The sequence below is a fragment of the Daldinia caldariorum genome, assembly GCF_022478825.1.
Source record: "Daldinia caldariorum strain CBS 122874 unplaced genomic scaffold F4812scaffold_16, whole genome shotgun sequence".
Lineage (NCBI taxonomy): Eukaryota > Fungi > Ascomycota > Sordariomycetes > Xylariales > Hypoxylaceae > Daldinia > Daldinia caldariorum.
In genome coordinates this window covers 97,560-109,050 of record NW_025953052.1, presented here as the reverse complement: position 1 = coordinate 109,050, position 11,491 = coordinate 97,560, and the positions used below count along the sequence as shown (strand labels likewise).

The 11,491-nt window shown below is 47.6% G+C and overlaps 2 protein-coding genes across 2 annotated transcripts; one reads left to right on the top strand and one right to left on the bottom strand.

Moving 5' to 3' along the window:
• The first annotated feature begins 1,089 nt into the window (after window positions 1–1,089).
• On the top strand, window positions 1,090–4,440 carry F4812DRAFT_129876 (MFS general substrate transporter). The gene is made up of 7 exons (XM_047929534.1): window positions 1,090–2,140; window positions 2,226–2,286; window positions 2,367–2,546; window positions 2,608–2,679; window positions 2,748–3,013; window positions 3,109–3,476; window positions 3,585–4,440. Exons 1-7 carry the CDS (start codon window positions 1,734–1,736, stop codon window positions 3,941–3,943), a joined length of 1,713 nt encoding a protein of 570 aa, XP_047787373.1. The 5' UTR covers window positions 1,090–1,733; the 3' UTR covers window positions 3,944–4,440.
• Window positions 4,441–6,863: 2,423 nt separating this feature from the next.
• Window positions 6,864–8,003, bottom strand: F4812DRAFT_129866 (uncharacterized protein). The gene is made up of 2 exons (XM_047929533.1): window positions 7,113–8,003; window positions 6,864–7,032 (listed from the first exon to the last, which is right to left on the bottom strand). Exons 1-2 carry the CDS (start codon window positions 7,799–7,801, stop codon window positions 6,909–6,911), a joined length of 813 nt encoding a protein of 270 aa, XP_047787372.1. The 5' UTR covers window positions 7,802–8,003; the 3' UTR covers window positions 6,864–6,908.
• Between the last annotated feature and the right edge of the window lie 3,488 nt (window positions 8,004–11,491).

The window sequence follows — 11,491 nt, the reverse complement described above, 5'->3', positions numbered from 1 at the left end:
CGGAGGGTCGGTCAGCCAAGTCCGCACCTAGGTATTGACTCGATTATCGTGGTAACCAACCATCACATACAAGCCTTTTTTTTTCTTTCTTGTAAAGGTATTGACGAGCGAAGTCGGACAATCGGTGCTTTGTTCGTGCCGTCTTTCATGGGGCTTCTCAAGACTCATGGGGCTTTCTCATGGGGTGGGCTCCAAAAAAAACAACAACTCCAAGGATGCTTTTTGTTAATCCTGCTAGATGATAGGGCCCACGCGATCGATGAAGACGCCACAACGGTTACGATTCCTGTTTAGGCCCTTTCTAGCCTTGAACTCGGTAAAAACCCACCGAGTTCATGACAAATTACAGCCCCGATGGCTGCAGATGGGTTGGATGTTGAGCCGGCATGTGATTGGAGAACATGCGGATAAGTCAGGCTTTTTTATTTCGTTCTTTTCTGAGTGACGGATTTCGCGATAATGCACAGACGTCTGTATGCCCTGTTAGTATGATAGATCAAGCAAGGACGATACCTATGCCGATATATAGTCGGGACCGGGTTTGGAACGAATTCCGGGTCCGTAGCCCCGTCACGTAGACCCGTCAGACTGGGTCCAAGTAGTACGATCCAAGCATCGATCCGTCCGGACTTGTAGACGTACTAGGTAGGTAATAGATGTAGGCGTTGATGTTGCTTACCCTGGTGTGTCCCGTTTGGTAGGCCGGGTAGGGTATCATTTTGGGGAACAAATAGGGAACACTACTGTATAATTACTATTACTACATTTAGATCTTGAAGAATGTAACCTTGGTACTGGCCTTCAAAGCTGATGTCATTGATCATTGGTATAATGATTCAAGATGAGAATCATGGGGTACTTGGTAGTACAAACGCCGACATGAAAATATAAATGCAAATCCAACAACAGTACACAACAATACACAACAAGAATACAATACAGGATTAGAAATAGCTAGTTATATCCCAACATGTATGAGATGGCGTGTTCTTTTTCACAAACCGGCTCAACGGACACGGGGAGAGAAAGAGAAAGAAAGAGAGAGAGAGATCTCCGAGGGTTACTATCTGTCAACCAACTGGATCAACATTGCATAAATTCCGTACTCTAAAGGATCTAACATTCCAACCGGACAGTTCACATGTGTGTTGACTGTATTGTCATCAGCAGTGCGGACTATGTTAGGTACCTAGAGTGAATCACCTCCTTTCACACCAAGCTTTCAATACCTTTTACGTACCAATGTGACTACAATACATAGTGAACTGCTATCTAAGATTCTAACTAATAAGGATCTAAGGCTTAGAGGAACTGAGTCGCGAGATGTCGGCGGTCGGTTGTGTTACGCTAGACGGTATCCATAAGTACCTAAAGTCCGTGTCCAAACAAAGAGAATGTATTCCTCGGTAGTGAGTAAATATTTCCCCAGCGGGACCTATATATTACTTTGATAGCTCGCTGCAGGGAACCCCCGTGGCTGATTACTTGTCTAGGAATATTGTGCTGTTTTATTTTATTTTTATTTATTTCTCTTGGTAGTACATTCACCTCAAATTGGACATACATAGGGTTATTAACCTATTCTACTTTTTCTACTGTCTCCCAAAAAAAAAAGAAGAAGAGGAAGAGGAAAGAAGAAAAAAAGATATAGTATTCCCAAAGGTCGATTTAAAATCCTTCCATATTAAATCGCACCGCTCTCTCACAAGGGGACTATCGCGACTTGTCCCGTCATGTCGTCACCAGAATCGTCTTCGGACGAGTCGTCCGCCACCATAACGGAGCAAACCCATCGTGATGTCGAAGCTCAGGATCCCTCCAAGAAGCTATCATACTGGCATCGCCAATTCGACCTGGCGGGTATCACGCCCGCCGTAAGGGCCTGGAGATATAAAGGCAGCGGGACAGCGGAAGATCCTTTCATAGTCGACTTCCTCCCCGAAGATCCCAAGAACCCGATGAAGTTCTCCGTGTGGAAGAAATGGGGTATCACAGCTTTACAGGCCATTGCCGTCCTCGCGGTTACCTTCGTCTCGACGGCTTATTCCGGTGGTATCGGTGAGGTTATTCGCGAATTCAAGGTCAGCGAAGAAATTGCCATTCTGGGAATCTCCCTTTTCGTTCTTGGCTTTGCCGTCGGGTATGTATACCTAACCTACCTAAAGCTTCATCTCATTACTGCCACCTCAATGGATTATCATACTGACGTTATCACACTTCTACAGGCCGCTACTATGGGCTCCGTTGTCGGAAATGTACGGTAGACAGTTGCTATTCTTCATTACGGTAAGTTGAGTCCTCGTTGTGCCCGGACCCCTTTCATTAGCTACCTGTTACGAAAACTTACTAACGTTTAATTCTAATAGTATGGCTGCTTAACCGCGTTCAATGCTGGCGCGGCAGGATCTCAGAACATTTGGACGCTCATCATCCTCCGTTTCTTTGCTGGAACCATCGGAAGTTCGCCCCTGACCAACTCGGGCGGAGTTATTGCCGATATGTTCACCGCCAAAGACAGAGGTCTAGCTACTGCTCTCTTCGCTACCGTATGTACCTTCGCTCACCATCTACAGCATTTAATGACATGAAGCTAACTACTGTTTATAGGCTCCATTCCTAGGTCCCTCCATCGGCCCTATCGCCGGTGGCTTCCTCGGTACAGCAGGAGGATGGCGATGGGTGCGTATTTCAGATCCCTATCATTTTCGACACGAATTACTATGCTAATACATCACTGCTGTAAACAGGTTGAAGGTCTCATGGCGGCTTACACCGGTCTCCTGTGGTTTATCTGCACGTTCCTCGTCCCCGAGACGTACGCGCCTATCCTCCTCCGCAGACGAGCCGAGAAGCTATCCAAGCTCACCGGAAAGGTCTACGTGTCTAAGCTCGACGCCGGCAAGCCGAAGAAGACTGTTTCCCAGGAGTTCAAGATCTCTCTATCTCGTCCTTGGATCTTACTGTTCCGCGAACCAATCGTTCTACTCACTTCGCTTTACATGGCTATCGTATAGTATGTATTACCCCTTTAAACCCTCCCTTACCTATTCTCATTAAGGAGCTATTATAAGGTGCAGAGATATATTAACTTGTATTTCTTCTAACTAGCGGAACCCTATACATGATGTTCGCCGCCTTCCCGATCGTATACCAGCAGAACCGTGGGTGGTCCGCGGGTGTTGGCGGTTTAGCTTTCCTGGGTATCGCCGTCGGTATGATAGTCGCGGTTTCGTACAGCGTATGGGACAACACGCGATACGCCAAGACGATGGCAGCTCACGGCGGGAACGCGCCGGCTGAAGCGAGATTGCCACCTGCTCTAGTCGGCTCCGTATTACTGCCTGTTGGATTGTTCTGGTTCGCGTGGACTTGCGGACCTAACGTACACTGGATCGTGTCTATCATTGCATCTGGGTTCTTTGCCACCGGACTGGTGCTTGTCTTCCTCAGCTTGATGAACTATATGATCGACTCATGTAAGCCATCAATCCACCCACCCCTTTGTTTCCCCCCCCTTCTATATATCGAAACAAAGAAGAAGAAGAAGAAGAATAAAAGGGCAATGACTAACAAAAATCGTACAGACGTCATCTACGCCGCCTCGGTGCTAGCAGCAAACTCCGTGCTCCGATCGATCTTCGGCGCCGCGTTTCCGCTGTTCACGACGGCCATGTACAACAACCTGGGGATCCACTGGGCGAGCTCGATCCCGGCGTTCCTCGCCGTCGCGTGCCTGCCCTTCCCCTTCCTGTTCTACAAGTACGGCGCGCGCATCCGCATGAAGTGCAAGTTCGCCGCCGAGGCCGCCAAGGTCCTCGAGAAGATGCGCACGAGGAACGACCACGACGGCCCGCCCGGAAGTCCGCCGGAAAAGCCCCAGCAGCAACACGAGAAGGTGGGGAAGTCGGGCGAGGAGTCGAATTCGGATACAGCGAATGAATGAACGGACGAATGAATGAATGATTGAATTCGTGCATTCCATAATATTGCCATGGGGACGAAATAAGATGGATTCAGACTGCTAGTACATAACCCATAGGTACTTTGAGTTATATTTTTAAAAACGGTCATTTTGGGCTTGTCGAGCATAAGGTAGTAGTGGTAGTTTATCACCATCCATCATCCATCATCACGCTGCATTCGGATAGAATTGGGCATTCCCAGGGAGAATTAGGTTATTTTCACCGGGCTACGACATAATACGCATACCTGTTTAACGGCGCCTTACGGGCTCGGAGACATAGGTGTTATAGTTAATTACAAATCTCTACTTTGTCTGGTAGTTAGGTAGTATAAACCGTCTCAGAGATCATCGTGATTCGTAATCTCAATTTTGACGCCTGGAATCTTCTTTACCGGTACTTTCTGGGGAGCTTTGATACGACCATCGAGGTTATTGTAGGTAACCGTTGTATGCTAGTTGATATACTAGGAGGCGTCCATGCTTTGATGCGTCCTTGCCAGACGTTCAATCCCCGACTCTGAATATCATTTGCGGTTCAACCCCTACCTTGGGGATCAGAGTAGATCCTTATGGTTTGGAAGGTTAGTACACTTCAGTAGAAAGCATCTTTAGATCAAGACCAAGCCTTGCGCGAAGGCCGGGAACCTCGAGGGGATCGACGGTGACCATGGTATAAGTTTGTGAGGTAATTGTGGACGATCCCGTTCAGGGTACTTCGGATTTCGGCACGCTCTGTCCCCATGACTGCGAAGACGTGAAATATCGGCCAACTTTTCTAGTCCATGATGAAGAACAAGAATGATATCTATCTATCTAGCAACTCAACCTTCAAATTATTGATTGAACTTATAGCGAGGAATAGCTCGTTGTTATGGAGTAGAATATCTCTACTATGGGCTGCTGCCAGGTAGAGGTTTATGTCCGTGATGGATATCGTATATAGAGTAAGTGTCATGGTTGTCCGTGTAGTATATTGAGGTCAACGTAGTGACACCTGGCCCTCTATCCTCTTGCGGGAGAGCTTGGTGCCCTTTATATAGACAGTAGAGCCTCGCTCTAGCCATCATATCTCTGCTATACCCACACATCCCTGGTAGTCTCGAAGCCTCCACTACACCAGCAAAGGCAACCCTGGATGTCTCATCACCATTTCTCATACTGATATATATGCGATGGAGATCACTTTGGCTGCTTTCGGAAAGTCTTGTGACGCAGTAGCACAACCTCCGAAACGCCAGGGCGCTACACACGGTCGACCCACGCAAAAACCCTGTATTCCTCTGCGTGGACTCAAGGCTGGGAGAAATCCACGGACGCTGATGTCCTACGGGGGTCATTATATGTCGATGCGTGTATCCCATGCTTACCTATAACGTCACAGTCAAAGATGAAGGAGCATCGTGTGACGCGCGGGCTATTGCAAGAGTTTTGCAAATCGATACTGATAAACGGCACTTTCGCTCTGCGCTCTAAGATGGTTAAGCCCCCCGGTTCATTGTTCTTCACTTACAAGCGACTACGATGGCCCCATCGTTTTGGAGCGCGGGCCGAGGAGACATGCTCCCAGGTGTACGCGATGGCGAATGACATACAAAGGTACAATAAGATTGCTACAGATCGCGACATGGCCGTAGACTTCTCGCCGGAGTAAATCCATGATTATCAATTGCGGATTTGAATTCCCGTGTTCTCGTGTTCTCGTGTGCTTAGGACGAAAGGATTAGCCCAGTCTCGACTACCTTGATTGTGTCTGGGTTTATTGGATAGGGGAATTTAGTTGACGGTCTGTCTGAGGTTATCGTAGAGTTTCGTATTAAACTCGACACCACTTCACCGCCGTAATCCACTTGTGGAATAGTTATATCTAACAGTTAAGCTTAAGCTAGGTTGTAGATAGTTCAAGAACGACGGTATAGACCCTGAACTGTAAACTGCAGGGTATGCCTAAGGCAATAACAGCAACGAGTGACACAACGTCGAGCACAACATCAAGAGAAAACAAACATATCCGCATTGGATTTATGGGAATGAGGGGCATAACAAGTAAATCCAATATCTAACGGAAGGGATGTCCGTATTTCGGGAATTGCCAACCAAGCTGCCAAGTTGATTATTGATATATATAAACAGACATACCAAATAGGGGTTCTTCACAACGTTACAGCGTCGAGCAGGACCGCTGCTTAAATTAGCTGCTCAACCTGAATAGGTCTGACCGAAACAGGGCGTGGGAATGGCTGACGACAGACTGCTAAGAGCACTTAACCGCCCGAAACAACAGAAATTTGCCCGAGCTGTGTGACGTTACTTACAGAACTCTTGAGAACCAGACATGAACACAGCCGCGAAGGTGTTACTTCAAACAACAGGTCGCAATATACGCAAGAGTTACCTGTCAAGTTACCGTCGAATCACAACCGTTCATGTATGCATAACAATTCCCCGGCCACGCGCAGGAAAAAAAAAGGGTCGCAAAAGGTTATTGGTCCATTGTCCAACGATCTTCCTACAAGGATCGGAAATTACACACCGAAAGATCGAATTAAGATCAACGACCATCTTACCAAACGGGCAACTCTGTCGGAACCCCTTCAAGGACATTCCCAGACGGAAAACCCGAACTGGACCCGAAAGATTAGGATTGGGGATTACCATTAGGTATTGTACTGCTACCGAGAATCTACACGCATTCACACAAGCAACAGAATCAAGAAATCGTAATCTGCGAGAAAGAAACCCGTCGAATGAAGTAATTGTGGTCCAAATAGGCATTCGAGGCCCTAAAAAAACGCTATTAAGGATTAAGTACACATGCAACCGAACCGTTCTCCAGTTCACGCCTCATATACATTTGACATTTTGCCATCCATCCAAGCGGCTTTCGAAATCATTAACAGAGAAAACCATTCTTTACATCGACATCGACGTCACCGTCGCTCAGCGCTTAAGCGAAGAGGAGAGCGGCGACACCGGCGGCGGCGGCGGCGAGGAGACCAGAGCCGGCCATGGTGGAAGCACCGGCAGTGGGGATGGGGCTACCGGTGGGGTAAGAGCCGGTAGGAGGGTTGCTGATAGTGGATGTTAGCTATATATTGCTTTTTTTATAGAAAAAAGTAGAGCCTCTTTCTTCTTTGCGGGGAATACTCACGAAGCAGTGTAGCCACCAGTGGGGTAGTTGCCAGGAGCGCCGGGGGCGCCGGGAGCAGTGCCGGCGGGGACGGAAGCGCTAACGGTGACGGTGGAGTAGCTGACGCTGATGGTAGGGACACAGGTGGTGTAGGTGATGGGGATCACCGAGGTGGGGTAGAAAGGAGCAGCAGGAGAGGTGGCAGGGCTGGAGGGAGAGCTAGCCGGGCCGGAAGGAGAGCTGGCCGGGCCGCTAGGGTAGCCGGGAGCAGACTGGGAAGGAGTAGCAGTGGAGACGGGGAGAGTGCCGCTGCTGGAGCTGGGGACAGCGACAGGAGTGCTGGCCGAGCTCTGGACAGGGGCGGTGCTGCTGCTGCTCACAACGGGGCTGGAGACGGGGTACCCAGGCTGAGAAGACGAGGGAGTTCCGGCCGGCTGGGAGGCGGAGGGAGTCGCAGCGGGCTGAGAGGGAGAGGAAGAAGGGCTCTCAACAGGGTAACCGGGCTGAGACTGGGCGGGGGTCTCGACGGGGTATCCAGGGACGGTCGCGGAGCTGGACACCGGGTAGACGGTGCTGCTGGTGACAGTAGAGCGGGCCGGGCAGTCGGTGACAGTGGGAGCGCAAGAAGTAATGGTAACGTAGTCAGTCTCGTAGAGAGTGCTACCGGCCATAGCGGCACCAGCGAAAATAACGGCTCCGGCGAAACGCATTTTGAAAGTTATTTGATTGGTTTATTTGAACGTAAAAAAACGAACAAGTTTATATAGAAATAAAGAATGTAAAAAAGCTGAAGCTGAAAGCTTATAAGAGCGTTTGGTGAAAGAGTGGACGACCGAAGTCAAAAGCTGAGTCAAATCACTAAAATAGCGGTGATGGCTTGGTGAGCTGAAGGAAAGGAAAGAAAGAAAGACGGTGTCGATGGAAGAGGCAGTCGAGTATTAATAGCTTGAGCAGCACAAAGGATTTCCGAATAGGGGACGATCCTCGCAGAAGGGAAATTAAACAGAATAAACACCACCATGGGCCTATAAGCTAGCGCGTCCAGGGGGGGTTGTAGTGTACATAGGTAGTGGTGTATGTAAGTTAGAAGAGAGGTGAGGAGAACAACATCAGCCATGCATCAGCGGTGGAGAGGTTATGGGCAAGGAACAGGCAAGGAACTCAAGTTACATAGAGAGCTGGGGTTATGTCGAAATGGCATGGGATTCGCTCCACTCGGCTTTTTACGATCCAACTCGACTACAAGGCGTGATCTCTTCTCTTGTCTACTTGTGTGTCTACTTGTGAAAGTCTATGTACATACATAGCAGTAATTAGAGAATCCTTTATGAGCCTCAGAAGAAGAAGAACAATAATCATAATCATAATGGGGGTTTAATTACGGAAACAAGTTTCAAAGACTCAACTCAAGTTCCTGGAACGATCATTGCATTGCTACTTTAGCGTATCGACTTATTCGATTAGTCGTTTCCTTGGTTCGTTGTTAGTTCATGCTCCATGTGGCGCAACGGCGTTGAAAATGTGCCATTGTTTCAACCTAAGGTGAAAAGTGACGGATAGATAGAGAACGGTCGGTTGGTGGTGGTAAGGAACGCTCTCGCAAGGGTGTTTCAACTCCGCAAAAATGGCAAATCCTTACCACTTATAAAATCGAACTAGGATGGGGAACGTTGGCGGAGCTGAATGTCACCGAGGAAGCATTTTAGAAGATCAGATTGGTCGCTTGTTGGGAGGCCACCAGCAAACAAGCATTGATTGTGCGAAATGACCTCCATAATTCTTAAGAGGACCTAAACAGAGGCTAACTTTTAATACTACTTGGCGGTCTAAAGATATTTAGAGGATAACTAAGGGCTTTGAAGCCTATGCGAGATATATTACGTATCAAGATCCGAAGATGACAATAAAATAAAGAGATAGAGAACATTAGGTTAGGTAGTTCTGTGCTTGTTTATTATTTGATATACTTACATCTCTACGTCTCATACATGCACCTCTCACATGTCGATATACATCCAGGTATGTATTGGATTTACCATTAGGAGGTGGGTTCCCCCGCGGCCGCTCTGACTGTCGTTCGCTTAATGTTTGCCTTTCAAGGGAGGGCCTCCTTTTTGGAAAAGGAAAAAAAGGAAAAAAAAAAAAAAAAAGGCTACAAAAGAAAACTGGTGGCGGCAATTCTGCGCCAATGCCGCCCCCGGCGTTTTCGAAAAGAGGTGCGCTAATGCAGGAACACATGTTGGGCCCTCCCTAGATGCTAGATCTACGGACCTAATATTCAAATTAAACGGGAGGCTTCTTGCTTTAGGTCCCTTTTATCTCGCCAATCCTAGTCTCATCTCGTAGGAACTTGGGAACATGGAAGAAGAGGGAGGGGCGCTTGGTCCAGCTCTAGACGCCTGTCCTGCTAACCACCTGACATTCTATGTCGAGTCTACCATCTTCGTCACGTTCTGTCGGTTCTATGATATGATTGATTGGATATCGGGTCAAGGATTTTGCTAAATAAGACCGAACGGCTCGATTAGGCAAGTAGTGAGAAGCAGCGAGCGGCTCCTCGTCAATTTCTCCCTGACGATCCTGCCCATGTGGATGGATTTGCTACATAGTAGAACTTAGAGTGGCTGACGTGTTATGGTTCTTAGGAACCTACCCGAAAAAAAATATCCGAAATAGAAAACGGGTCAAGTGTTATGCCAAGGCTGAGCTACGAGGGATGCATAACCCATCCGTTTATTGGGTCTCTTTTGCTCCTTCATCATTGCCCATAGGCACTACCATAGTATGTGAGGCGTGCTAATTAAAGCATCATATCATACCTACCTCCTATGTAGGATTAGAATCTTGAACTGTAATAAGAACAAAAAAAGAAACGTCGTTCGAGCGTGGAAGAAGCATGTATTAGAAGGTTGAATTATGATACATATACCTTGTATGATGATGTGATGTGTGTACGCCATGTCTAGAAACATTACCTTACCTTACCTACCTAACCTAACCTACCAAATAAGAAGGCCACCTACGTATCGTGTCACTATGTCTCAAGATAGCAAATTGCTGTATCGGGTATACCAGTGTTGTCTGTCGTCAATGTTCCTCTCGTTTGCGTCCCATCGTGCACGATCCCACAGTGGGCACCAACAAGCTTTTTCGTCAGACGGCATATCATCTAATTTTAATTAGATCGTTCCGCGTATCTTGACACTCGCTTCGCGACCCTGTGGGTGAACTAGGTAGGTGAACGTTACAATATTCATTCCATGGCGCTCGGACTACATTGTTAGATGGTGGATGGCTCCCATCGCCCCCGGTTTCTTGGAAGAGCTTACTTTCTCTTAGGGCGCGACTAAGAAAAGGAGTATTAGATATATTTGATTGCATGATCTCGTTTTCTTATATTCTCATTTATACCATGTGTTTTCCGTCTCTCGACCTACATTTGCGCCAAGCTTCGTCCGCGTTGGCAACGTGAGCGAGCTCGTTCCCTTTCCTGGATGAGATTTGGTTATCGAAGTTAGCCATAACGATGAGGTCCCTAGAGATTCTTTCGAAGACACCAACAGCAGGGACGAATATGTCAACTTCGCAAATACCAGCTAAGCCTTGCACGTTTTCGAGATCACGCAAGGTCACAACGGGATAACGGCTAGATGAGCGCATCTACTCCCAGGGTCGATTCATCAACCATGACCATATATGATGGTTAAGAAAGCCCAGGTGCTAATTGCCTATCTGTGGTCAGTTGACTCCATTGAGCCCTCTGCGAGAACGAAACAAGAACGAAGCCTAGGTGTTGAAGTTGCTGTTGTCGATTCGCTGAGCTTTTTCGATCATGACAAAGGAGTGCATATGATGGTCGGCTGAACTTACTACTGATGCTATCATAGGCTCAGTTTCTAATCCGATCTCGAGACCATCGATGAACCTTTATTCTTTATTATTCTCAAGTCTCGATATTCGATATCGGCCGGGCGGTCCAAAGTTACGATATTACAGATTCAACGTGCTTTACCAATACTGTTATTCGTTTCCTGCCTCTTGAGTTAATGACCACGAGCCCCAAGCGTAGCGGCACATTCTTTTTCTAGCTTTATATCCTAACACTAAGGATTCTAATATGGATAGCATTAGGTCCCTCCCATGGTGATTTGACTACAGGCTCTATACATGACCGAGGGAATAGCCTGCGAGTAGCACATGAGCAAGGTTCGAGGTGATATGATGCTACACCCGGGAATACCTAGATCTCTAGCACGGATGACTTGAGCAGGAATCGCTTCTCTTCGCGCCTCGACTCTAGTCGTGGTATTGAATAAGCCTGAAGCAGGAGGTTATTTCTCGAGGCTGACGGGAGAGTGTGGCACGTTAGGGCAACGCTAAAGATAAGTGTATCATACCAT